We start from the raw sequence: 26,375 nt of genomic DNA, 5'->3' as shown, positions 1-26,375 counted from the left end.
GTAAACTGTAGTTAATCTTGATATTTACCTTAAAACGATCATAATTTTACCCCCAATTATTGAGAACCCTAAATAACGTGGTTCATCAGGACCCCGGACATATCAGGACCCCGGACACTTTTCCTGCACAATACTACTTCCAATTTCAATTGCAACGCCAGCGTTGTTCAATTTACCTCAATGCAATCGGATATATGTACATCAGACATTTCTGCATCCTCCTGACAGGTGCGTGCATTATGTCCAGGTTTACCGCAGTTGCCGCAACGTCGTTTAGTCGCCGGCTGCGCACTACTCCCCTCCCCATTTTCATCTTTCTTTTCGTATATTAGACCATCGGCACCATTTGATTGAAGCAAATTCTGACCCTCTTGTATGGTAAATGACCCTCCTTCGCGGATACGTGTTTTTTGAGCCCTGCGCCGCTTGCTAAGCGCTTCGTTGGCCTTCCGAAGGCTGTGGTTCTCCGCTTCCAAAAGTGTGGTTCGATGAGCAATCGACTCCAACCCTTTTGCTAGCTGCTTTACAGCATTAAAAATAGGCGTTGGCGAGCTTCCCTGATGACAGTTGATTCGACTTTTAACAAGGGTAGATTGATTAACGGCTTCTGTCGGGTTGTGCGGTGTTTGAGAGACCCAGGTTTCGGTGCTGGAAAAATCAAGCTCTTTAGGTGACGGCGTCCGTAGCCTAACATCCAGCTTAGATATGACCATTTCCGGGCTATGGGGGATAATTCCCGCCCCTCGAAAACCCCCGGCCATATTTTCTTTTGTCATTGACTTTTTGTAAGCCGCTGCAAAAGCCAAAAAGAAGTCGACTTTGCTGATGTTAGTGATGTGGGCCCGGATAAAGTCGTTAATTTTTTGACCGTACGCCCGCTTAAGGACGTTAAACACTCCGACATCAAGTGGCTGGGTTAAATGAGATGAATGAGCAGGCAGGTAAAGTGGAATAATATTGTGATCTTTGCAATAGCCCTCGAATTCAGGGGATCGATGACTGCCGTGCCCATCGAGCACTAACATCCGATATACGCCTTTTGTCCGCGATTTTGTATGGTTGTCGAAATGCTGAACCCAGTCGAGGCCAGTCTCGTTGTCGGTCCATCCATTAACGGTGGGTTTGAGGCGCCACGTGTCCGGAAGACCGCCTTCTGTATACCAATTGGACAAATGGTAAAAGCCTTTGACGATGATATACGGGGGTATATCGTAACCGTCGCCACTGATGCAACAAATTGCAGTCGCCCATTCTCGATTGCCAGGCTGTACTTTTTTCCTTCTTCCGCGTCTTTCGGACCCAGTTACGACCATTCCAGCGCAAATCTGGCCCATCATAAAGCCGGTTTCGTCGAAGTTGTACATGTCGCAGTCTTGGATGCCATATTTGGCCCTCATATTGGCCACCAATTGAAACCACGCGTTTAACGCGTCAGGATCTTCGCAAAGTAGTAGTAGTAGTAGTATTATTTAACGCCGGGCTCGGCCCGGCTCATTAGCCGGCCGTTAGCAACCTCCCGAGGGGTATCTCGGCGCGCTTTCTATTTTCTCTATTTACACAGCGGAAAACAAGGGCATAGAAGCGAATCGAGCCTGACCGGGTTCGTGCCCGGTCCTGCTTACAGGTTTGTTCACTGACGCGACCCCGTGCCTTCAGGCGCACGGAGGATTCGTCTGACGGCAGTTGACGGCTCTTCATCGAGAGGGGCCTGTGTCCAAACAGCGGAGCTGTCGGTCGTTTGTAGCCATGGAGACGAAGTTCCCAACAAGTGTGGGCTCGACGGCACAGGCGGGTGGTTGTTGTCGATAGCCAGCCGGGTTATCCTTGCCACGGGTAAGCGGGGGAGGAGGTGGAGGGAGCAGGATTCGAACCTACGTTACTCAAGTAACAGCCATGGCGCTTAACCACTGCGCCATTCCCCCCTAGGATCTTCGCAAAGAGCTCTTTGGAAATCGTAAGCGCGAGAAAAACGCGTTTTTAATTCTGTGCGTCGTTGTACGAAGCGATAAGCCCATTGCTTGCCGACCGGTCGCGCGTCCCGCGCAGCGAGAAGATGATCGGCCATTGCGGCCACATCAGCGATCTGGGCTGGAAACCCTCGGGAATCCAGGTCCAGTATATACTGGACAATTACTTCCTCTTCCCTTTCCGTTAGCTTTTGGTTGCCTGGCCGACGATTGGCCAAAGAAGCGATGCCGTTTATTCTGTCGTGTAGTGTCGATTTTGGGACATTATATATTAATGCAACCTTTCGTATGCTTTTCTTTTTGCTTGATCGGAGCTCATTTAGAGCAAGAATGATTCGCGCTTCGCAATTTGATGATTCCATTACTGTTGGGGGAAAGAACACGTGTGGAAAATAAAGGATGAAACTGGGTTGAAAAATGTCCGGGGTCCTGATATGTCCGGGGTCCTGATGAACCACGTTACCCCAATTCATAATATGTATTAACGCCATTCAAATCACCAGCACATACGACCATACCCACTGGAATATACGGGATCCCGTCCGCTCTCCCCTAGTCAAACCAGTGAGGGCCGAACTAGTACTCAGGTGGGTGACCACTGGGGAATCCTCGGTGTTGTATGTTTTTATATTTTTGCTAAAACAGACAGGTATTGTTATTGCGCGAAAGGCTACTCTACCTACTACTATGTTGAGAATGGAGAGCCGCCGAATATTGTTGAAAGTCGGTAAATCACGTTGAAATAACTTCCAGAGCGCCTTGGGTAAACCCCTATTTCGATATGATGTGCCACGGGTAAGGCTGACTTGAAGCCTCGGCTACGCCCAAGCAAGCGTTCAGCTCGGCTTATAGTATTTGTTATTATGGGCAAACTAGCTCCAGACATCGACCTCAATGCTAACAAGGTATTTCACAAGATACGATGGCACTTTGGACAATATCCAACCCCATTTGGACGTGACCTGGCGATTACATCGTGCATGACACATGACGCTCACCCATGTTTTCTTTCTATCAGGAGTAAGATTGGCACAAAACTCACAGCGTTTCCTCGTTCGGGGGTGTCCTCAAAAATAAATATTTATTTTCAATACTAAAAGGGGCGGAAAAGTGTTAACTACCTGTGGACCATTCATAGAGAGAGGTAGACTTTGCCTGTGCCACCCCTCATCATCTGACAATTGCCAAGGTGTCGAGTCACGAGAGGGCTACCTCCGAAGGGAAGCGCACCGAAATCGGGCGGCGGCGGCGATAGGGTCTGCCAAGCATGTCAGGCAAAGGACCAAACCCCACCCCGATCAAAGCGAGTAAGTGGTACAGCGATACAAATGTGGAAGGCGTATGGGCAATTCATAACGTTTTGCACATTGTCGTATGAATATAGGTCGATTCAGCTGCACTGTCATGAAGTACCCCCGATTTGATGATTGATCTACATCCAAGGTGGCTGTCACCGAAGCATTATTAGTCAAAGTGCCGAAGACCGTTGACCCGAAAGAAGATGAGCGTGTGGTAGTGAGTGCATTAGTAATTGAGCGAGGTTCTGTTTCATACGTCCTATATTGGTAATCGAGGGCTACGCCGGAGGATTGTCGTCCCCGGCGTTCCTCAAACTTGAGTCGTTTGTTCAGGGAACCAAATTACAAATTCATGTTTGTTGACAAACTAGGAGTTCGGCATGAAGACGTAACATGACAATGCGCTTCGGTGATGCCAAAGCCTCCCCATGCCAAACCGTGAAACAACTTTGTTACTTGTTAGTATGCGGTAAGAAATGGAATGTTTATCTTTAAAGCTGGCGCATCAAGCCTATCCATGTCAATGTCATACTCTCAAAAGACCGCCTCATTCAGAACATACCCCCAAAAACATTTTATACTTTACAAGTGCTAGCAACGCGCACACTAGTTCGTCCTCACCGTTTTCGAATGCATATTTCCTTTTGAACATATTCCTTGAAAGTCTTGCCACTTAAAACTCTGCGCTACAAGTCACAAGCCTTCAAAATGTCAAACGAGGGAACCAACACCGTATTGAAAAACCCCGGTTCGAACCAGGAGGAAGCCGATCCAGACAGCCCTTCGTCGCTCGGTGACAAATCAAAACTGGACGAGCTGGCTGATTCGACATCCGATGGAAGCCAAGCAAATTCTGGTCGTGGAATTGCCTTCTGGGCCATTTTCATCAGCTTGTCCGTAACGGGCTTTCTAAGCTCAATGGAAGGCGGTATCATGTCCACGGCCCTGCCAGCAGTCTCACGAGCTGTCAATGCCGAAAGCGATTACGTTTGGATAATCAACGTTTATTTTCTGACCAGGTAAGTATGCAACACGGTTTGGGAGCGTAACAAAAATATAGGGTGCTCAACCTAGTGCACAATGACCTTGATAATGCTAACCTGACACGGGACCTCTAGTGCGGCTTTTCAGCCTTTATACGGTCAACTGGCTGATATCTGGGGCAGAAGATGGCCAATGTTATCCGCGGTTACTATTTTCGCCGCCGGGTCCGCCATTTGCGGTGCCGCAAACAATTCAGGGACTCTTATTGGGGGACGAGCGATCCAAGGCCTTGGCGCTGCGGGGATCAACACCTTGGTCGAGCTTATACTCTGCGACCTCCTACCTTTGCGCGAGCGTGGACAGTTCATGGGTCTCCTGTTCCTGTTCATCGTCGTCGGCTCCGTGCTCGGTCCAATGTTGGGCGGAATCATCGTCGACAAAACATCCTGGAGATGGATCTTTTTTATAAACCTACCAATTTGCGCCCTCTGCTTTGGCCTCCTCTTCTTTGCCCTCAACCTCAAACACCGACGCGACGACAATTCGACATCCCTCCAAAAGCTCAAAAAGATCGACTTTGTTGGCGTGCTGATTTTGTGCGTTGCCGTCACGTTGCTTATATACGCACTTACGTATGGCGGCGGGGCAAAATACGCGTGGTCACATCCAGTCATCATTACAACGCTGGTGCTAGGAATTTTTGGCCATGGCTTATTTATAGCCTTCGAAGCATCACCCTGGTGCTCGAATCCCACAACACCTTTGACGCTATTCCAAAACAGAACATCCGTCGCGGCTTATACACTTGAAGCTGTTCAAATTCTAGTATCCTGGGGAGCGCTTTATTTCCTACCGCTTTACTTCCAATCGGTATTGGCTCTTACCCCTTCAAGGTCTGGAGTTCTGATATTGGCCTTTTCCATTTCGTATTGTTTATCGGCTGCAATTGGGGGCGGCTTGGTTACGAAACTTGGAAAATACCGCCTTGTACACATCATCAGTTTTGCCATTATGACCATCATGATGGGTGTCTTTACGATATTGAACCGCAATTCCTCCCTGGCCGTCAATGTTATTCTTGGCCTGATTGCCGGTGTAGGCGTTGGTCTTCCCAACGCTTCGATCTTGACAGCGGTTCAAGCCTCTTTACCGGATTCACTGAACGCTGCGAGTACCGCACTTTTCGCCTTTATTCGAAGTCTTGCGACAGTTTTTGCCGTCACGATCCCGGCGGCAATTTTTAACAGCCGATTCGACGACCTGCTTTCTACCTCGGCTTTGGATAATGACGTCAAGAACAGCCTGGACTTGGGCAAGGCATATCAGCAAGCATCGCCAGACTTTCTTCATTCCTTCCCCGCTCCAGTCCAGGACCAGATTGTCGGCCTGTACGAGCTAAGTTTGAAGCTCGTCTGGCAGGTCTTGATCGGTATCGCAGCTGTTGGCGTTATCGCATCGCTTCTTGAAAAGGATTTGGAATGCCGCACAGAGCAAACGACCGAGGAATTCGGTTTGAAGGACCGAGACGAAAAGGCGCCCAAAAAGAGCGAGGTGTAGAACCTCTGCCATGGGATGGGATACAGATGTCGGAACAAAGGTGGCTATCACACTTGGGTTGGGACCCCTAGTCAGATAGATGCCTGAGCGGTCCTGCTATCTTGTTTGTAAAGCATTTATGGATCCACGACTCACGGCCTTTTTTTGTGTTTGGAACATAGTGCAAATAGCTCCCCTTTGTACTTGGTGAATACAATGGAGGGAAAACTGAACCGAAGCGATTTTTGCGCGGACCCACAGGTATAATGCAAGGCTATAATTGAGCCACGGCGACGCGGCTCAATTGCGGAGCTACCGGCTTCAGGGATGAGCCCTGAGACTAGTGATTTCATATGCCGGAACTACAGTATTTTACGACACCTATTTTCAAACTAATCACTTTCAGACGGTTGGGAAATCAAATCCGATCATGTAATGCCCCTACCTTTCAGCATCGGGAATTTACACGACAAGATAAAATAAAGACATTAGCATAAATAGTCTCAGGGCTCATCCCTGAAGCCCAGAGCTCCACAATTGAACCGCGTCGCCGTGGCTCAATTCGTGGCTTTGCTTGTACCTGTGGGTCCAACCAAAAAACTCTCTGGTTCAGCGGTATCTTTTCGACCGATGTAATTGGTCGAAAAGCCATGTGGCTGGTAAGGTACATGGAGCGTTCGGTCCATTTTGCGCAGCAAAGGGGTTTAATCTGAATATTGAAATTAGTTTAAAATTGAACGCAATTTTTTCTATTCCAACAGGAGTGCATATTTCGCCATTTAGGGACAGTTAGTGCGATTAAACGCTCCGATGCCAAACTTTCGGCGACGGAATTCCACGTCCGACGGGGAATCAGACGATCGCGCTAAGAAAGGCAGTTCCTACGTCGAGCCAAATGTACAAAACCAATACGGTATGAGATAGTCCACGGCTCAACGCTAAAACAATTCTTCTAGCGCCCAGTACTAACCCGCCATGTAGGTGGTCCCACGCCCAATGCGAAGGTAACAAGAGATTAATGGCGTAGGTACGTTCGCGGCTCGACAATAATTTAGGTTTACCGCGGGATCCATCAGAGCCACCAAGGACCCAAATGTTCTGTTTTCAAAGTTTTCCGCGAGGTTTGCTTTAATCCCATCTTACCAAACAGTGCTCCTCCACCCTCCCGGACAGAGAGAGTAATAATCTTGGGAGAACAAGGGACAGCATCGGGAGACCAAATCACGTAGCCTCACGTAATCACCAAGAACACTGTTGCAGACCGAAGACACTTAGGAGATTTTGCCGTGAATGTCAAAAGTGGTGAGCCGAATTGATATTAAGAACCCAAAAAAGTAAAAATAAACAATAAAACTAAAATAGAACCAAATACAATCTTTAGAGAGAGTGCGCTTATAACGGGGTAAGTACGATCTGAGTTTGTTTCAGACTTGCCTTGCAACAATTGACCATACTACTTAGGCAGGTTCCTACTAAGCAATTTAATTTTAACGTTATTGAGTTTAAAAAAAAAACCCTAATACGATTCACACTTTCGGTACAAGGGTGCTTTTAACCCGGTCTCAAACTTATAGTGGAGCCCAATACCTGGTTAAAAAGGAACATACGAAACGCAAAAGAAAACTGATCCCATCGCTTTCATCCGACTACAGAGAGTTATAGTTATAACGTAATTATGAACGGCCATCAAACCGAACGCTTGCTATGAGCTTCGGAGACTAACTTGGTCGATAACGTTAAATCTCGGGCAGACCGAATCCGAACATGCCGAGCCATTTAATTGGTATGTCGGCTGACTCACCAATATGAAGTTGCGCGTGTCGCAGTCACCAACTCCCCAGATGGTTATTACTATGCTCCACGGGTAAGTTGATTAGTTGGTTAGTTAGGTATTTAGCTGTCGTTTTCTATCAGCCAAATCGCAATGTGCTCGTCGAGGGCCCAGCAACTCTTTTGCAACCCCTGTCAACATGCCCGATCCAATTCTATACTTTTGTGCTATTTTTGCGATCGGCTTTTACTGGACGGTACAGTACCTTCAAAGTCGACGCCGGTACGACTTGGAAAAGCTGCCCTTCATAAAGTTCGAAGATGACGACAGTCCAGAAAGATATGTGCGAGATTCCCAAACTCTTTTGCACCAAGGGTACATCAAAGTATGATAACAGTTCCAGTACATACTCACTTCTCGCGTCCAAGAAACGAAACTCTAATGTTGTTGGGCAGTACATCAAAAATGGCATTCCCTTCCGCATGCGGAACCCTGCGGACCCAAGCCAACCGCAAGTTATTCTTCCGTTCAAGTACCTGAGCGAGATGAAGAATGCGGCGGAGAGCAGCTGGAGCTTCATGCATTTCTCAAATCAATCGTTCCTGCTGGAATACATCAACGCACCCCTGGGGTCGTCAATAGCGCATCAGGTAGTGCGTGGAGAACTGAACAAGAATTTAGGTATAGCTCATTTAGACCGTCTTTACTGCAAAGTAACGCCTGATGTCACTCACGAGAGAGAGAGAGAGAGAGAGAGAGAGAGAGAGAGAGAGAGAGAGAGAGAGAGAGAGAGAGAGAGAGAGAGAGAGAGAGAGAGAGAGAGAGAGAGAGGAGAGGGCGAAGATGAAGAGGACAAACTTGCTAAAGAAAGATTGCTTAGGCACCGTGACCGCACCCATGGCAGCGCTTATAAGGCAAAGCTTTGCAGACAGCATGCCTAAATGCAACGGTGCGTGAACCTCGGCCCTGTCGATTTCTAAACCCTCTTGGCGACGCCTAGCTTACAACTGTTGCCTAGATTGGACTGCACTTCAACCATATATGCTTTTTGCCAACACAATCGCCCGTACCACATCGTTGGTGCTCGCGGGTCCCGAGCTGAGCGCAAATCCAGAGTGGACAACCATCATGGTCACATTTACCATGACTCTGATGCAGACTTCTCAAGAAGTACGAGCGAAATATTCACCTTGGCTGCGGTGGCTGGTTCCGTGGATCCATCCCGGAGCCAAAAACCTTTACAAGATTCGCAAGCGCTGTGCTCAACTCCTTGCCCCCAGCTACCAAAACCGACGAGCGGGCATGGTTGGCGACGAGAAGCCATTCATGGATGCTATTCAATGGCTCATGAACAAAAGGACGTACAAGAGTAAAGATCTGATGAAGCTGTCGGATGATCAGCTTTTTTTGTCAGTGGCGTCCATTCATTCGACTTCAGCATCCACCCTGTCCACGCTATATGATCTTTTGGATAGACCCGAGTGTATGGATGGCATTTTGCACGAGATCCGCACAATACGTGCGGAGAGCAAGTCTTCGGATTGGACGAAGCATGACCTAGACCGCCTCGTCAAGTTGGACAGTTTCATGAAGGAGAGTCAGCGTTATCATCCTGTAGGGCAGGGTAAGTTCAGATGCCCCACAAGCCTTTTGCACAAGCCTTTCAAGACTAATTCCGGAACCTGCGAGAACAAGTGACGGTGCAACGCTCAAATCCACGGGCCTATGAATTCTCCGACGGCCTCAAGATTCCGGCAAACACACAAACCTGCTTCCTCAGCTACGAGCTCAACCACGATCCCGATGTGTACCCTGATCCTGAAACTTTTGATGCAGATCGCTTTCTACGCATGCGCGAAAAAGTGGATCCTCAAAAGTATCACTTTGCTTACGTATCTGAGGACTCGATTAACTTTGGTGCAGGTGCTCACTCTTGTCCGGGGAGACACTTTGCCGCAAATGAAATTAAGCTCATGCTCTGCGAACTGCTTCTGGGGTACGAGATGAAGTGGCCCGACGGACAGAGCCGACCGCCGACAATGTTTCATGACTTTTCGTCTAATCCGAATCCGGGGTTTGACATATGTATTCGAGAAAGGAGGTTATAGTCTATCAGTTGAGAACCTAAACTGGGGATCCTTGGCAAAATCCTCTTGCGTGTTTTCGCGGAACGGAAGCGAAAAAAAAAAAAAAAAAACACAAAAAAAAAAAAAAGGAGAACCGACCCCCACATTGAAATTGTTAGGGAGATCTGCAATCTTGGAAGGGATGACATCTTTGTTTTTAAAACACATAGACCGGTAGACTGACAAAGACAGAATGATTTGTTTAATTTCGGCGCACCGAAATTAAGAGGCCGCCGACCTTCGGAAAATGAATCAATCCAATCTCCGAACAAGTGGATGTTTGTTTTTTTATCTCGCATGACTTCTTCATCTGTTTAATAGTACAGTAGATGCTACTTCAGACAAAAAAGCCTTAACCTGCAGGACGAACATAATCGTGGTTCCAAAGAAAAGCTTCATCCGTCAAAGTTTCCGCGATGCGTTCAATTATCTCGGCATTTATTCTCAGCCTGAACTTTTGCACCCAGCCTCTTGTTCGGGGTGCACCTTCTGCGGCTGACTGGCAAGAGTTACAAAAGGCCGTAGAAGGGAGGCTTTTCACGGCAGAGCCGCTTGCCCGGCCTTGTTTCTCTACTTTTCAAGGAAAATCCGTGGAGCCAAACGTTGAAGAATGTAGCACAACAAAACAACATTATCTCAACAGCACTTTCAAAACAGCCGCGTACGCTGGGTTCGTCCACTCGTACAACGAGGCTTGCGCATCCAACGTCACAGACCAGTGTCTACTTTCAGCAGACACTTTTTCAACAAATGGCAAAAACACCAGCGGTACGGCTCCCCTCACGGGTCCCTGCAACCTTGGGATGCTGTCCGAAAAGTACATTGCCGTATCAAGAGCCGAAGATGTGCAGGCTGCGTTCAGATTTGCGCATCGCACCGGCATGCCGCTTTCGGTAAAGGCCACTGGCCATGACTACGCCGCACGCAGCAGCCTCAAAGGCTCCTTGGCGCTGTGGACCCGTCAGCTGAACGACATTGCATTCAATCCATCCTTTACCCCTGTCGGGGGCTCTTCATCCCCGATCGCCGCTATGACGGTCGGTGGCGGCGCGAACCTCGGAGAAGTTTACAAATTTGCCGACAGACACAATGTCACATTCATCGGCGGCTCGTCCGGCACCGTTGCGGCGGCCGGCGGGTATAGTCTTCTTGGTGGACACGGCACCCTGACACCAACGTATGGCATGGGCGCAGACCGCATGTTGGAAGCGACCATTGTTACGCCAGATGGCGAGCTTCGCATAGCCAACGCCCATATGAATTCGGACCTCTTTTGGGCGCTGCGTGGAGCTGGTAGTGCCACCTTTGGGGTAGTGCTCAATGCCACTTTCAAGGTAGAGCCCGTCATGCCTCTGACGCTGGCTTTGATGAGCTTTAATTCTACCGGTGCCAACACTGGTCCCTTCCTCTCCCTGCTTATGAAACACACTAACATCTGGGCCGAGGAAGGCTGGGGAGGCCCAATGAGCATGTCCACCCTTGCTCTTGTCAACCCGGCCATGTCGGTGGACGCGGCAAAACAATCCATGAAAGAGGTGGCCGACTACGTATCCGCTCAGGGTGGAACCGTTGTCCTGGAGAGTCTACCTTCTTTCTACGCCTTTTACACCAAGTACGTCGAGGCCGCCAGCTCAACCGGCACCGGCGCCGCGACCTTTGCCACCTTTCGCACCCTGCCGAAGCGCCTGCATCAAAGCGAAGAGGGGCGGGCCGCCATGACCAAGACGTTTCGAGACATCAAAGCCGCCGGCCATGACACGTTCATCTTCCAAACGACACCCAACAAGTTCCCTTACGAACCGGGCTCCAACGCCGTACACCCGTCGTGGCGCGACAGTTACTGGTTGGTGGGCACATCCATCTCTTGGTCTTCCAATGACGCCGGCCTCGAGGAGCGCATGCGGGTCGCGGCCGCGGTGCAGGAGGTTTCGAAAAACCTGACCGATCTGGCCCCGGAGGGTAGCATGTACCCCAACGAGGCCGATCCCTGGACCAGGAACTGGGCCAAGGAGTTTTGGGGCGAGGAGAACTACGCCAGGCTGGTACAGGTAAAGCGGAAATATGACCCGCACGGCCTGATCGGTTGCTGGAAGTGCGTAGGCTTTGAGGATAAGCTCATGGAGACAGAGTCGGCGTTCCGATGTCTGGGCGCGTTTCAAAAGAAGAGGTGACTGACAGACTCATGATGGCTTTAAACCTTTTATTGGCATACCACCGTACAACATACACGTGTATATTTGCTCCGGGTGCCTGGTACTACAGGAATGGGGGTGGGGTGGGAATATGGCCACCCACCCCCCCTTCCGGCAGTCAAACCGCTGCCAGTACTTGACATAGCTGCAAACTCAAAATGTCGGGTATTTGAATCAGTTACGCTACCAAGCTGCCACCTGCACAAATTCCTAAGTTGACGGCCTCGGCCAATCTGACATATTTCCCTCTGAATAAATGTACCGGCCAGGATTGGCCTTGTTCCTTTGAAAATATTAAAATTCCGTAGCCTCGGGTACAAAACGTGCCAATTCTACGGTGAGGTGACAATCCCGCGGGGAACAAGGACGAGGTACCTACTTGATTAGGCTTTTGAATCTACGTGTAGGTGCAGGGCAGATTCGAATGTTTTTCTGTTTTAGGGCCTCGAGTTCATCTTTTCAGGGATAATTGTGATTTTATTTAACCCCAAAGTGTCCCTCCCATATAATAAACCACCAAACAACTGCTACACAGGGCATCACTGTTTCCTGCACCATTTTACCATTTATCTCCATTGTAGTATTTGCGCTTTTACATGTCTATATGTACTTATACTTTTAAGAAATATCAAGGTGAAGAAGAAACTACTCTTACACGTGGGGCACAACACAAAAATGCAAATGCTAATTAATCATAGCTTGTTCAGAGTGGTGTTGGCGGTCGTAGGTTGTAACGCGCCAACTTGAACTTTCCCCACGTATTTGTTACATACTATTCTAGACTAATCTACTTCTAGACCTAGTTTTAGACTAATACTGAGTTGGTCAAAGTTGGAGGCCGGGTAAGGAAGCTAGGATGACCCAAGCCACAACGCAATGTGAATAGGACTTACACGCCTGATATACGCTTGCCCCAACATTGGTCCCGAAAGAATGGATACTGCATCGCCCGAAGTAATTTCTCCTTTACAGATAGGGAAAGGTGAGCGAGGTGGCAAGACTGTGGTAGTCTCAAGTCGGTAATATTTCTCAGGGTGCGATCGGTCGGGCCCCTACGAGTGAAGATCCGAGTAGAATTGTTCAGATGGCGTGGGAGGCAGTGCCGGGAGGCTATTGGTTCAGATTATTGCACATGGCGCTTGCAAGGCGACGTAGCCGTGCATGGGAGGGAGGGAGGGGGTTGCTGCATGCTAAAGTTCACCCCATTGTATTTTCTTGATACTAGAATTTACCTTAGATTTTCCACTTTCGGATAAAATCTCCGGGCGATTCATGTGTGCAAGAAAGCCTCACGAAGCTATTAGAGTGAGTGCATTTTACCTGGTGTCTACTTTTGGCCTCGCCCTGCTGTTCAGATTGATTCAGGGGGTTCGCTGTACTATATAAATTGGTATTCTTTCCAGAAACATGTTTATTCGATCTGAACAAGTCCATGTTTAAAGTTCAAAACGATGATTGCTTCTCACGAGTCTGAAAATGGAGAAAAGGCTACGCCATAGTGCTCGGAATTGCTTTGCTTACAGCGCAACCCATGATCCCGCTCAAATTCCGCTCAAATTCCGCTCAAGTTCCGCTCAAAGGGGATTGTCAGTCTGTATATAAGATGACTCAGGCTATGCTGTACGCTTTTATCGTTTTGTTTGGATTGTTACCACCATTGATGGTCGGCGATACCCGCCGTTGCTGGTAGGTGGTATCACCCAGTTGCCCGGAGACGTTGATTGGCCACCCTCGGAGCTGGCTACCAGTGCCAAACGGAGAGATCCAAGGTACTTATTCGGTTGATATTTCAGATATTTTATCAAAATTAAACAAGCGCATTATCCATAGCCATGTACTTCCCTTCGCTCTTGCTGTGATTTCTCCGACAGCTCGCACTTCCTAGCTTTGTAATGAAGGCTGGCGGCTGATGGATATATATTGGTTGGAAAGGGCTTAGACACCGGAGCTCGGCGGCCAAGGCCGCTGCTAGATCCAGGATTGGCTTAGGCCATGATAACGTTATATTCACAGGTGTCACCTGCATCAGAAACGAAACTAAATAATTTGTCATGTCAGACTAATTATATCATCGAGCGGGCTAGGCTGGCCGGAATATTCCCCCTTTTATCCAGGGCCTTGGCTTATCCACGTACAAGACTAAGCCTCCGCGGGTTGTTTGAAGTTGGGAACGCCTGATAACCTTATTGATCGTTTGCACTTCAAACTCGTTTGCCGACATGCTTGAATCTACTCACTAGTAGTGCTTAAGTAAACGATTCATAGATGTGATTAGGGTTTGTTTTTTTCTTGCGGCAGTCAGTTGAACTTAACTTTCCATTAGGAACTGGTACATCGAGTAATTCTTCGGCTTTGTCACCGAGATAACTTTGAAAAGCAGATCAGTATATGCAAGGTGTGACTAGGTCATTTTCATCTGCCTTTTGTCGTTTGAGTCTCAATGGGGAGGCAGTGAAAGAAACCCCTCCCCACCTCCAAGGCCAAATAAACAGTCTTATATCGCACCCATCACGTCCAAAGTTTGAATTTGACCTGATCATTAGCGTTCTGTTGAACTTTTTCAACCCTACCCGTCTTATGATTATCACTTTCATTAATCCCAACAATTAATTCCAAAACATCTTCCTTCCAGATTATCCTACAACTTTTGCCATGTTGATGGATTCGAATTATCAACTGCATTCCGCCCAGGCGCGTCGATCCGCGTGTGATCGATGCCACAAACACAAGCTCAAGTGCGAACGTGAGCCAAGCATTACCGATGGACACCTGGCCGCATCATTAAGCAAATGCAGTCGCTGTGCCAGAGCAAAGGCACTTTGTCAAATCACCAGACCCAACGTGCCTCATGGCAACGAGCAGTATGGCCTGAAAAGAAAAAGCCCTGCATCTGACGATGAAGTTGACGACTCTACTCCACGCTCCTGGCCCTCTCCGTCCAGGGCTCGGGGTCTGACAATGGAGGATATTGGCAAGGCGGGTTTCTTTTCGGATAAGTCCATCGGGACTGGTGAAAACACGCCGCTTCTCGACTCTTACACCTTCGATTTCGACTCGGGACCTTATGGGGGTGCACACTACACCATAACTGGCGTACCCGATATGTCTACAGGATTCAGCACCTTCGCCGGGACTGGCCTCAGCGCGACCGAGATGGGCTATTGCTACCCTTTTGGTGTAGATCCTAGCAGCAGAGGGGACGGCTCCATTCACCCACCGAAATGTCGATACGAGAAATCGATAATGCAGGTTCATCCCGAGAGCGGAGATCTAGGCATGCAAGGCGCGACCCTTTTTCCAAGCTCACCTACATCCCTGGAATCCGTCAGAAAGAGAGCACTAGACCTCCATTGCTTTTTATTTACTCAGCTTCACTGCGTAACCGATGAGGATCTAGCAGAGGCGATATTGTCACCCTTCATCTTTTCCGAGTCGGTCAAGGAACCAACAGGACCGCGAGCCAACATAATACAACGTTTGATTTACGCCTCCGAGTGCCTGTTGGGTCTCATCTCGACTCTTTCCTTCTTGTGGACCGGCTGTGAGGACTCAGGAAACAGCCCGCCGGCGTCGATGGCGAACCAACAAGGCCCACAGTTTCAGTTTCCGAGCAGAACCCAGCACAAATCGAATTCCGTCCTGGCGCAGCATCTCCTGGGCCTAGCCGGGAGGAGTCTACACTTGGAAGATTCTGCCAATTTCACTGGCCGCCAACACACTGCCTCGCCCTCGGAAACCTCGGTCGTCGACCTGCCGACCATAACAACCATTCTAACATGTCACGTGGGGATCCTATCAGTTTACCGATACACATTCTCCCGCATCCACGACGCACTGCGCGCCTGCGGATCATCCCCTTCGGGCACCCCCGAGTCGGAACTGACGAGCCCGCACAAGAGGGCCACGACTTGTTCACCTTTGCCCAACAAGGATACCTTGCCGCTCAACATGCCGTTTGTGCTCGGGCTGCGGGTACAACTCGAGATCATGACGCACATGTTGGACCGGATGAGAGCGGCATGGGCCACTGCTATGGAAGACCACCCGGGCCATGAGGATCATCAGCAGCAACAAGAGGAAGTAAAACAACACGACCGCCTCTCGCACCATAAAAGAGCTACGCTGGCTACACTGAAGAGCATGCTTGCGCTCAACGGCCACGAGCTCTCGAACCAGGATGGTGGAACGGGCATCGGTGCTGTGGGAGACTTGGGCGACAGAGTCAGGAGGCTTTTGCGTAATTGCGACAAGGGCATGTACTAATAGCTGGTCGCCCGTCGATGCCGCTGCTCACCATACCCATAGGCTGGCGGGCGCAGCTTGAACGGGTCACCGGCTGAGCTACAAATTTATGAAGTGAATTTTTGAGATTTCTAGAAAAGTTCAGCTTGCTAAAGAAGATCAGAAATCCTTGAATTATGTTGGTAGCCTGATACATCAATTAAAAAAAACAAAAAGAACAAGAACGATTGCAGTAGAGTGTTGCAAGTTTTACGGGTTTTACGGTTTTACCCACCGGCTCGCACCACTGGCCAAAGAGTATCCGTCTTCAACTTTGGGCCGGGCCGGCCCCCACCTCCTACAAATAATTCGTTCTATCCACTGCTTACCCACCCAGGTTGGAATGCCTTGCAAAGTTTTAGTAGCATTTAGTGCGTAAGCAAGCATGTCCCTATCCCTCCAGTACCACTACCCAACCTTGGCATCAAAGGCTTTCATGGATGTGAATATGAAAGCCCATACTGAGAACCAATGCTAATGAGCTACAGCAGAGAAGCCACCACATGCAAAATAGGCAACACTTGGAGCAATCTTGTGGGACTTGGTATAAAATCCACTACCAGAACCGAGCCCATGCAGGCTATTTCTTCCCCTCGTTCACGGCAGAACTTGCTCTCGACCGGAAAAGAACCTTTGCCCACACGTCAGGGACGATGGACCCGTTGGGCATGGCCCCCTTTTCGGGCTTGGACTCCCCAGGCCTCAGCTTCACGTCGTAGTTGAGCAGCAGATGCGTCAGGATGATCTTGATGGTGTTGTCGGCAAACATGCGCCCGGGACACGCCTGGAGTCCGTCGCCCCAGCTGGGAGCGTCCGATCCCAGATTGGCAAACTTGTAGCGGTTCTCGTTTTGCGGCTGCTGGCGCGCCCTGTAGTGCCTCAGCCCGTCAAACGTGTGCGGTTGGTCCCACAGGTCTGGCGAAGTGTTGATGTGGTGAGCGTCGACGCAAATGTTTGTGCCGGCTGGCAGCTCCGGGCCCATGGAGAGCTTGGTGGGGATTGAGAGCTTGCGGTAGAGCACCACTGGAGGGTATGGATCCTTTTGGTTAGTTGCTGCGAAACCGTAAAAAAAAAAAAAAAAAAAAAAAAGAAAAAGAGAGAGAGGTGTGGTTGGCAGGATACTCACAGTAGCTGAACGGGCTGGCACGAGCAGACTCCCGCATGACGCTGTCCATCTTGCGTAGCTCATTGAGGTGAGTCTGGGGTAAGCTGCCATTATCCGTATGCTCTTCTAATTCTTGTCGCAACATGTCCTGAAGCGCCGGATCTGCAGCCAGTTCGCACACAACATGAAAGAGGGTCGAGGCCGTCGAGGGGGTAGATTCGAACAAGACGGTGATAAAGTCCTGAAGGAGAACTTCAAAGTCCAGCTTGCCCTTGTAGCGCGAGAGCAGCCAGCCAGTAAGCTGCACCTTGCCTTGCTCTTTGGGACTGAGCAGGTTCTTCTTGTCGCTGCTGGCCTCGTACTCTTGCACATCGTTCTCGAGGACTGGCCTCAGCATGCTCTTGATTTTTCTTTGCGTCATCCTGAGTGGAGCAAAAAGGAAGGGCTTGAGAAGTGGTTGCAGGAGGAATGGGGTCCAACCCAGGATGACGGTGGGAATACCGAGCTGCAACGGCATGTTGTAGATGAGACGAAGCCAATTTTGATTTGTGCCAAGTTCCCTGCCGACAAAAGAGCTGGAATTGACGGATATTACAATTCTCTGGATTGCCTCAAAGAGTTGAATCTCGCGCCACTCTGAAGGTTCTCCTATGCACATCTTGAAGGCTTCTGCGCAGTCCATTTGTCTCCAATGTACGAGGGATGGAATACCGCGAGTCAGCTCCACGGCAATTGTTCTTTTTTTGTTGTTTTGATTGGTAACATTGTTAATCATTCTGTTCCTGTCAAAGAAATAGCTGGTTCAGATGGGGTCCGGACAACAAATCATTCAACATACCTGCCCAATTCTGGCGTTTGCACTCCAGCGCCAGTCCACGCGCCATGAAAAGCTTCCCTGAAAAAGGCAAAGGCAGATGCCTGATGCTCTGGAAGGCGTTTGACCTCGTCATAGCACTTTGACGGCAGGACTGCGTATTCGGTGCCGAACGCGTTGAGGCAAAACGGGCTGTTTGGATACTGTGCCCAGACAATGTTAGGCCAAGGGGCGTAAAAACGTGCAAGAAGGTGTCAAAGAACAACACGAAGCACAACACACCTTTTTAGCACTGTCTTCCAGCACCTTTTTGAAGTCCAGGCTCCAGGTGCTAAATCTAGGTTGGACTGCGCCGGGAATTCCAAGCCGCCGCAGAGAGCGCGGTCGGGTCAGCCGGGAGAATATGGACAACAGGCAAAGTCCAATAAATGCAATTAGAATTCTGGTGAAAAACGAAGAGTCTCTCCATATCTGCACAGCAATCACTCGGTTGGTTTCCCACCACGACAGCCGCAGCGGTGCAAAAGAGTGCTGCACTATACGGTAATGCGTAATAAGTTCGGTTGGAGTCATCATAGTGATGCAATTGCAGCCAAAAGGTAGGATAGACAATTTTCCAAGAACGCGATGATTGCGAGAAGCTAAGCTGGTGTCACCTTTGAATTATTGCCTGGGCTGGTAATTACCGGTTGACTGATAAAAGATCGATACTTTCGGCCTTGGTTCGGCAGCTCCGGTGGCAGTCGTTTCACCCAGTCGGTATGCCGAGTCCGATATGAACCGAAAAGAGTCAGCCAACCAAAGTCCAACTTGAAATTTCGATAATAAAGGCTGGGTCAGCAAGGGCAATAAAGCACAAAGTTCCTAAAGCAGTGCAACAAGACCAGCCACCGCTACGCAGTTCAAGAAATTACTCAACTCTGAAAAAGCAAGGATGGCTGCACCCGACGGTACGAGTATCTTGAATATGACGGGCACTTGGTCCCTAAACTCTTCACTATCGGATGACCTAAGTCCAACATTCATGGCGGTAAGCAGTCCTTGGCTCACTTCAGCAGATGGTGTTTACTGAAGCAATCATGTTAACGACTGGCCTGTTATTTTCCGCAGCAAAACATCCCATGGATCATCCGACAAGTGATTTCATATGCCTCTCTGGAACTCACAATGGTCCAGAAAGAACCAGAACCACCAGAACGTCCTACAACTGTCATCGACGTCAAGCAGACAGTCAGACCTGGTGGCTTTGACACGGACAATAGCTACATCCTTGACGGCGAAACAAGGACGGACAAGGTCCCGATTTTCGGTGCCATGTCCATGAGAGCTGTGTACGTCCCAATGTCTGAGATTACGAAAGAAGACACTATGGGAAACGTTATTGAGGAGCCAAGCACCACAGATAAGCGGGTGGCACTCAAGGAAATGACGGAGGGTGTCAATACAGGTTGGAAGACAACAGCCTTGTGGGCCTTTCAGGAGATAGACGGAGAAAGACGATTTTGTAAATACTGTACTACCACTAAGGGTGAAGGTGAAGAAAAAGTCCAGGCACGACTAGTTTACGACTATAAACTTCCTTCCCAATAGACATAACAGTCTGTTCTTTCAACTCGGTTCATAGCTCAATCTGCCATCGACTGTCAAGTGGTGCGACACAATTGTAGTATTTCAGGCTCGTCTCGACCAACCGCCTCTATAATCTCGTTCCACGTCTTTTTCATAAGAGCCTGGTCTTGGGCAAGCTCACCGAATCTGTTGACAAAAAGACATGTTAGCTGATTGCTAAAACTGTGTACCTGAACTGATAACATTTTGAAGCAGTTGTAAATCGGACTCTTGAGCAGGCGCCTTACGGATATAAAAAGTCGTGATGCCAAAACCGGCCGTGACTCTCAGGCCCCAAAGCCGTTGCACCGATCAGGCATCGTGCACCCTCCTCGGCAGAGAGGGCAAACAAGTAGTAGAAAATGGCTTTCCCGATGCTTGATATGAAGCCTGTGAACTTGCGACCCAGATCGGTCTCGCACAGGTCGGGACACACGGAATTCACAATGACTCGCTGCTGGTCCTCGCCGGCCTCCATGCGTGCAAAACCCTGCACCGAGGCCATTGCGAGTAGCTTCACAATGTTATAACTGCTGGACGCATTCCAACTGCTCTCGTCGGTGGCCGTCTTGAGGATGCTCCCTTCGATCAACGGAAAGTCCCTGGGGACCAAGGTGTGCGCGAAGCTGTTCACAAAAGTCAAGTGCGATTTTGCACCCGAGGCTGCAGCAGAGGATCGAAGCAGGGGCAGCAACAGCATGGCCAAGAGGGCGGTGGAGAGGACGTTGACCTGCACGGCCATCTCCCACCCCGCCGAGGATTTTTCGTACGTTGGGTTTCCGAGGCCGGCGTTGAGTAATGCGACGTCTAGCGTGGGCGTGACCTCGTGCAGGGCGCTGACAAAATCCTTGACCGACGAGTACTCCCCCAGGTCGAGTTTCAGAACGGATATGTCGGTGGCATCCCGACCGGTTCGCTCGACGATGCGCTTCTTGGCCTCCTCGCCCTTTTCAATGGAGCGGACGGCGAGGATGATCTTGTCCGCGCCAAATGCAGCGTACTTGACTGCCGCTTCGAAGCCTAATCCTGTGTTGGCGCCAGTGACGAGCACCGTTCTGCCCTTGAAGGTCACGATTGGCTCCTTGGGAGGGTGTGTCTTTGACCATCGAAGTCGGAAGGGGATACTCAATCCCTGAGGAGGTCCACCTTCGAATTCAGGGGCAGTGATGAAACTTGGCACAGACATGGTGCATAGAATTCGTCAACGTCAAGATTGGAGCGGTTATCTTGCTACCAGTCGAGTGCAGGTCCAAAGAGACTCTGGTGCTAGAACAAATCGGACTTTGGTTGGTGAGGGTGGAAAATCTGACATCCCCGCAGATGCGAACAGCTTTCATGGACTGGGTGGGCAATTCTAGCTTCACCGTACAGAGCTCCACTCAAATACCCTGAAAACCTTGATAAGCGAGATGCCAAACCAAATGAGTGGTAAAGTGGGGGGCAGACTGGGATACAGAATGTTTGGTCCGAAGCATACTGTCATTGCTCGGGAGCTTGATCGACCAAGCAAAGATGGGTCGAATAGAGCCAATTTGCCAAGATTCAAATCTTACGTGCAACCTACGAAGAAAGGGTTGATCCTGGTTGTCCTTAAGTTCGGAGATCGGCTAACATTTGCCCCGCCGTGGAACCCTGTGGCATCGGCGATCCGACTCATAATGGCAACAAGGTACAACCGTACAATCCAATATGCTGTAGACCAGAGACGGCGGTGTTGACTATTCATGATCTGTGACAATGTACAATAATAAGGCCAAGATGATACATAGACTTGCAAACGTATGCTGAACTGTGTTGTCTAAGCGCTTTGATTATTTGGCTAGACATTTGTCAACATCCTCAGCCTTTCAGCCAATGTGCGCCAAAAGCCGCAAAGAATATAACTTTATAACCTTTGTACTCGGATGAAACATTGGGCAGTTTACCCAACGATCTCCATACCCATTTAGCCATCTACCTAGGCAATACTCTGTTCATCCCGTCATCATTCTCGGCGCGCCGCATCTTTGGCTTTTCGCTATCCATCATGCACCACTTTTTCAAAGGCCAGTTTTTCGACTTCGAAACGTGCCGCATTCTCGGCACCGCAGTCTATGGCGGAGCCGACGTGGCCGAGGTGCTAGAAGCCGTCGGCCAGATCAGAGATGGCGACCCGGTCAGCTGGGGCCGGGCCTGGGCGATACAAGCCGAGCGCGCCCTCGTACTCGCCGAGGAGGCGTGCAAGAGTGGCGACCGCACCGCGGCCCGCGACGCATACCTGCGCGGCTCCAATTACACCCGCGCCAGCGGCTACATGCTCACCGGGGAGGGCCCGAACCGCCCCGATCCAAGGTCGAGGGAGATCGTCGAGCGTGTGCAAGCAATCTTCCGCAAGGCCGCCGCTCTGTTCGACCATCCCGTCCAATTTCTCAAGATTCCCTTTGAGGGCGGCCTGAAGCTACCGTGCACCCTGTACCTGCCCCCGCCGGACAGACGCCTCCCGGGAAAGATCCCCATCCTGATCAGCGGCGGAGGCGCCGACGCCCTGCAGGAAGAGCTGTACTACATGCATCCCTCCGCCGGCCCCGATCTGGGATATGCCGTTTTGACCTTTGAGGGACCCGGGCAGGGCGTCATGCTCCGAAAGCACGACGCCAAGATGCGCCCCGACTGGGAGGCCGTCGCGGGTGCGGTGATCGACTTTCTCGAAGAGCTCGCCCGATCCCAGCCAGACTTGGACCTCGACACCTCGCGCATCGCCTTCTCTGGCTGCTCGCTGGGCGGGTACTTTGCCCTGCGCGCCGCGGCAGACCCACGCGTCAAGGCGTGCGTGTCCCTGGACCCACTGTATTCCTTTTGGGATTTCGCCATGGAGCACGTATCCCCCACGTTTATCAACGCGTGGGAGGCCGGCTGGCTCAAGGATGGCGCGGTGGACGCCGTGGTGCGCATGATGATGGCCATGTCGTTCCAGATGCGGTGGGAGCTGAGCATAGCGGGGACCTTTTTTGGTCAAACGTCGCCGGCACGCATCATGAAGGAGATGAAGAAGTTCTCGCTGGCCGGCGGCCAGCTGAGGCGCGTCCAGTGTCCCGTCTTGGTGTCGGGAGCCTCCCACTCGCTCTACCTGGAGGGGAACCACCACACCATGCGCATCTACAACGAGTTGGTGAACCACACGAAAGGGGACAAGCAGCTGTGGTTGACCGCAACCCCGGGACAGGGGTCGCTGCAGGCCAAAATGGGAGCCTTGCGCTTGGCCAACCAGAAAACATTCAAATTCCTCGATGAGCACTTTGGAATTGAGCGGCCCCAGCTTTAGCCTTTAGGACGCTTTTTTACCAAGTTAGGTACTCGAAGTGACGGGATAAATCTCTGGATCGATATATCTTTGAACAATTCAGTGGTTCCAATGTAATTTCGCAGGTCCAGAACACAACTTTCTTAGAGAATAACCTGAAGTTTTCAACCTTATTTTGAAAGGTTCACTTCCAGCTTTGGTAAATTACATAAACTGCTGCTGGTAATCATTTCGAGGTTGAAAATTCAGGTGATTTTCATTTTTCTGATATTTCTCGACATTGTTATTATGCTAAAAAAAGTGTTTCGAGAGCTGCCTTTCCATCTTTATTCTCAAGTCCGAGGCCTCGCTCGCCGACAAAATCTCTCCATGCGGTACCGGCAAGCCGGGTCTGCCGTTTGTTGCAACGAAACAAGCCCCCTTGGTATCAATTCGTGCTAATTGCACGTATTTCCAAGGCAACGTTATTGAAGTTACACAATCCCTTATTTAACGTACAGATTGACTGCATCCAATATACGTCTCGTGGCCTTTGTTCAAATTTACGTTCCTAATGGATAGCCCGAATCCCTAACGGCTCAGGTTAAGGAATGGGTGGTGGTAATGATATCGGTGTTATCAGTGTTGTTTGTGGTGTGGTAACGTTACTCAGTGCGAGCATTTACTCTATGGGTCTTGTAATTTTATTTATACGTTAAACGACGGATCGTGTTGGCTCGATAACGTAGTCCTACTGCTAAATGAGAATAATAAAGGCAAGTACATAACTTATATTATTATAACGGAGAAAAGAGCACCACATCTCTTGTATTCCATTTTCCTTTTTTTTGAGCGTTTACAAGAACTTCTTTTTGGTATTCAAAAGTTGGTTCTAAGGCCGTCAAACTGGCTATAACACCCCTGGTAACTGTACCATAAGACCGGCTAACGGTCCTATAAGTCTTGACTCGTTTAAAATTCCATGCTTCCGGAATGGAATTTATGAAGTCCACGACGAAAAAAACGGCGGGAAGTACTAGGACCCTGGCTGCAGGCGCATGGGCCTTCTCACGTGAGGGTGTGTGATTAAATGCAGCGGTTTGATTCCTATTCTGACTAGTTTCCCGCCGCTTTTGGATGGACGGGAAATTTACCATGTACGTGGTGTCATGTGATGGGCAAGGCAGAGACCTACCTAGTCAAAATACGACTGGTGTGAGCAAAGTAGTTAAGCTGGGTCATGGGAACCTGCAATGATTTAAGACAAACCGAACTAAAAGCCCTTTTTGAACCCCCCATGGGTCCACTCACCGACTTATACCGGGCATTTGAACGGGCAAAATATCAGAAGCCGGTGCTCTGACCAGACAGCTGAAATGTCTCGTCTTCATTTCATGTGGGCTATACCAGACTTATTTAGGTGCCCTGCAAATATGCCGCTGATATTACCTACCCTCTTGTCGCTGCTCGTCTTTCGAATAACACAAAGGCAGGCATCATGGTTGGTATTCAAATGATGAATGCCGTTGCCCCAAAAATATGTCCTTTACAGTATCGCAGCATGCTGATTCAAGGGCGGTAAATATCCTCATGCGTGGACGATATGTACCGGGAAACACACCGGGATAATATGATGCGTGCCAAGAGTCTAGGGCTCGTTTCAATTTTGAAGCCAACCTAAATAGGCAGTTATAATAGTTTTGCAAATAGCATCGCTGAATAGTCAAAAAAGAAGCTTTTTCTGACCAAATAAAACCGAATCCCACTCTCCCGACGTGAGGATCCGCTGTAAAAGATCCATATAGTGGCACAACGGTCCTCAGGGGGTTGTAAGCTGGGTGTTTGGAATAATTGGTTTTAATCCCTCACCGAGCGCGGGTTTGAAGTAGGTGGTTGGGTCCGAACATGACTAGTCTAGTCCCAGGCAAAGAGCTCGGAATCCGAAAGTATCGGCAGCGGAGCTTCTGTTTCTAATATCGCATTCATCCCCTGGCTAATACAGCAGGCACAGGCTCAGTAACGCCGAAAACGGCATGGCTCGACTTTGTGTTATTTCGTTTCTTTTTGTTTCCGAAGCTATCGGCGTTTCTGTTTCTGTTTCTGTTAACGGAAAACCCAGATCTACAAGCAGTGTCCCGCTCGTCAACAATTTCATGGTTCGAATATTTGCAATCGAGGAAATTTCCGTCCGTTTTCTTTTTGCACCTCATTTGATTACCAACCTAATTGCAGGGTTCAAATCTCATCCAATCGTTTTCTTGCATTCTGCACCATGGCGCCGTTCATTCCCTCGTCTCACACGGCCATCATACAACATGATGATGCTGGGGGAGTCAAAATCACTCCAGGTCTTCCGCTGCCTGTTCTTGAACCAGGCCAAGTCCTCGTCAAAACCGCGGCCGTAGCCCTGAATCCGTGCGACTTCAAAATGCCCCAACGCTTTTCGCAGGCTGGCACATATAACGGGTGCGACTATGCCGGAACCGTGGTCCAGCTTACAGAGGAGGTTGAGAAGAACGGCCTCCTCAAGGTGGGCGACCGCATCTTTGCAGCCTGCGTGGGGAACAACCCCCACGACAAAGATTCGGGGTCGTTTGCTGAATACCTCAAGGGCACAGCCAAGTTCTGTTGGAAGATACCGGACTGGATGTCGTTTGAAGAGGCAGCCGGCCTGAGTGGTACATGTATCGCCACAGCATGCATGTCGCTGTTTCAATCGCTCAAACTTCCTGGTACTTTTGAGGAACCCGCAACGAAGCCTCTGGACGTCCTCATCTGGGGTGGGGCTAGCTCGGTTGGAACAACCATGATCCAGATGGTAAAACTGTGAGTTGCCCTATTTTCCGTCATTTCCTTGGAGCATGTCGCGCTAAAAAAGATGATGGAACAAAACAGTCTGGGACACCGGGCTATCACCACCTGCTCGCCCAAAAACTTCGAACTCGTCAAATCCTACGGGGCTGATGCCGTTTTTGACTATCGTTCCCCGACCTGTGCAGCCGACATCAAGAAGCTGACCCGAAACAGCCTGAAATACGTCGTTGACCCATTTTCAGACTTGAGAACAATGGCTCTGGCCGACGAGGCGATGGGTCGTAGCGGTGGCAAATATGTGGCGTTGGAGTCGTACCAAGATACTCATGACAAAAAGAGCAAACTGATCGAGAGGGAACTTATCATGGGGCAGATGATTCTGGGAAGGGCCATCAAACTACCTGGAGACTATGGCAAGCCCGAAAACCCCGAAATGGGACGTTGGGGCGTTGAGTGTTACAAGAGCGTACAGAGACTTGTAGATGACCGCAAGTTGCGACCGCATCCGCTTCGGATCCTGGATGGGGGACTCGAAGCAATACTAGATGGGCTGGAGATGTTGAAAAGGAGGGAGGTGGCGGCAGAAAAGATTGTTGTGCGGCTGTAGAGGTGCTATTTTC

At 49.7% G+C, this 26,375-nt stretch overlaps 9 protein-coding genes, 1 non-coding gene and 1 pseudogene across 11 annotated transcripts; 8 read left to right on the top strand and 3 right to left on the bottom strand.

The window, feature by feature from the left end:
* Window positions 1-1,850: 1,850 nt before the first annotated feature.
* On the bottom strand, window positions 1,851-1,922 carry MGG_20042 (annotated as a pseudogene). The gene has a single exon. The product of its transcript is annotated as a tRNA-OTHER (tRNA).
* Window positions 1,923-2,475: 553 nt separating this feature from the next.
* MGG_20330 lies at window positions 2,476-2,591 on the top strand. The gene has a single exon (XR_001729785.1). It is a non-coding gene; the product is annotated as a 5S ribosomal RNA (ribosomal RNA).
* Window positions 2,592-3,973: 1,382 nt separating this feature from the next.
* On the top strand, window positions 3,974-5,806 carry MGG_08384 (uncharacterized protein; the record flags this gene model as incomplete). The annotated part of the gene is made up of 2 exons (XM_003715628.1): window positions 3,974-4,284; window positions 4,384-5,806. The coding sequence occupies 2 exons, from the start codon at window positions 3,974-3,976 to the stop codon at window positions 5,804-5,806; spliced, it is 1,734 nt and encodes a 577-aa protein (XP_003715676.1).
* A 1,784-nt stretch (window positions 5,807-7,590) lies between these two features.
* On the top strand, window positions 7,591-9,664 carry MGG_15928 (uncharacterized protein; the record flags this gene model as incomplete). The annotated part of the gene is made up of 4 exons (XM_003715627.1): window positions 7,591-7,649; window positions 7,954-8,237; window positions 8,575-9,180; window positions 9,252-9,664. 4 exons carry the CDS (start codon window positions 7,591-7,593, stop codon window positions 9,662-9,664), a joined length of 1,362 nt encoding a protein of 453 aa, XP_003715675.1.
* Window positions 9,665-10,098: 434 nt separating this feature from the next.
* On the top strand, window positions 10,099-11,853 carry MGG_15927 (uncharacterized protein; the record flags this gene model as incomplete). The annotated part of the gene is made up of 1 exon (XM_003715626.1): window positions 10,099-11,853. The coding sequence occupies one exon, from the start codon at window positions 10,099-10,101 to the stop codon at window positions 11,851-11,853; it is 1,755 nt and encodes a 584-aa protein (XP_003715674.1).
* Window positions 11,854-14,832: 2,979 nt separating this feature from the next.
* On the top strand, window positions 14,833-16,137 carry MGG_08386 (uncharacterized protein; the record flags this gene model as incomplete). The annotated part of the gene is made up of 1 exon (XM_003715625.1): window positions 14,833-16,137. The coding sequence occupies one exon, from the start codon at window positions 14,833-14,835 to the stop codon at window positions 16,135-16,137; it is 1,305 nt and encodes a 434-aa protein (XP_003715673.1).
* A 598-nt stretch (window positions 16,138-16,735) lies between these two features.
* Window positions 16,736-18,650, bottom strand: MGG_08387 (cytochrome P450 oxidoreductase GliF; the record flags this gene model as incomplete). The annotated part of the gene is made up of 4 exons (XM_003715624.1): window positions 16,736-17,178; window positions 17,282-17,997; window positions 18,099-18,277; window positions 18,357-18,650. 4 exons carry the CDS (start codon window positions 18,648-18,650, stop codon window positions 16,736-16,738), a joined length of 1,632 nt encoding a protein of 543 aa, XP_003715672.1.
* A 358-nt stretch (window positions 18,651-19,008) lies between these two features.
* On the top strand, window positions 19,009-19,664 carry MGG_15096 (uncharacterized protein; the record flags this gene model as incomplete). The annotated part of the gene is made up of 2 exons (XM_003715623.1): window positions 19,009-19,104; window positions 19,185-19,664. The coding sequence occupies 2 exons, from the start codon at window positions 19,009-19,011 to the stop codon at window positions 19,662-19,664; spliced, it is 576 nt and encodes a 191-aa protein (XP_003715671.1).
* Window positions 19,561-20,958, bottom strand: MGG_08389 (uncharacterized protein). Its single transcript, XM_003715622.1, has 2 exons — window positions 19,931-20,958; window positions 19,561-19,829 (listed from the first exon to the last, which is right to left on the bottom strand). Exons 1-2 carry the CDS (start codon window positions 20,866-20,868, stop codon window positions 19,718-19,720), a joined length of 1,050 nt encoding a protein of 349 aa, XP_003715670.1. The 5' UTR covers window positions 20,869-20,958; the 3' UTR covers window positions 19,561-19,717.
* Window positions 20,959-21,708: 750 nt separating this feature from the next.
* MGG_08390 (dipeptidyl aminopeptidase/acylaminoacyl peptidase) lies at window positions 21,709-22,983 on the top strand (the record flags this gene model as incomplete). Its single annotated transcript, XM_003715621.1, has 1 exon — window positions 21,709-22,983. The coding sequence occupies one exon, from the start codon at window positions 21,709-21,711 to the stop codon at window positions 22,981-22,983; it is 1,275 nt and encodes a 424-aa protein (XP_003715669.1).
* A 2,230-nt stretch (window positions 22,984-25,213) lies between these two features.
* Window positions 25,214-26,362, top strand: MGG_08391 (uncharacterized protein; the record flags this gene model as incomplete). The annotated part of the gene is made up of 2 exons (XM_003715620.1): window positions 25,214-25,767; window positions 25,837-26,362. The coding sequence occupies 2 exons, from the start codon at window positions 25,214-25,216 to the stop codon at window positions 26,360-26,362; spliced, it is 1,080 nt and encodes a 359-aa protein (XP_003715668.1).
* Between the last annotated feature and the right edge of the window lie 13 nt (window positions 26,363-26,375).

Source organism: Pyricularia oryzae, chromosome 2, assembly GCF_000002495.2.
Source record: "Pyricularia oryzae 70-15 chromosome 2, whole genome shotgun sequence".
Classification (NCBI taxonomy): domain Eukaryota; kingdom Fungi; phylum Ascomycota; class Sordariomycetes; order Magnaporthales; family Pyriculariaceae; genus Pyricularia; species Pyricularia oryzae.
This window is presented reverse-complemented; position numbering and strand designations above follow the sequence as displayed.

What these genes read in the sequence shown, in the direction of transcription:
- MGG_08389 (XM_003715622.1), bottom strand. Translation starts at nt 20,868, where the DNA reads ATGTCTGTGCCAAGTTTCATCACTGCCCCTGAATTCGAAGGTGGACCT. An exon ending in CATCACGACTTTTTATATCC is followed by an intron (nt 19,830 to 19,930) that starts GTAAGGCGCCTG and finishes TTTTGTCAACAG; the next exon opens with ATTCGGTGAGCTTGCCCAAG.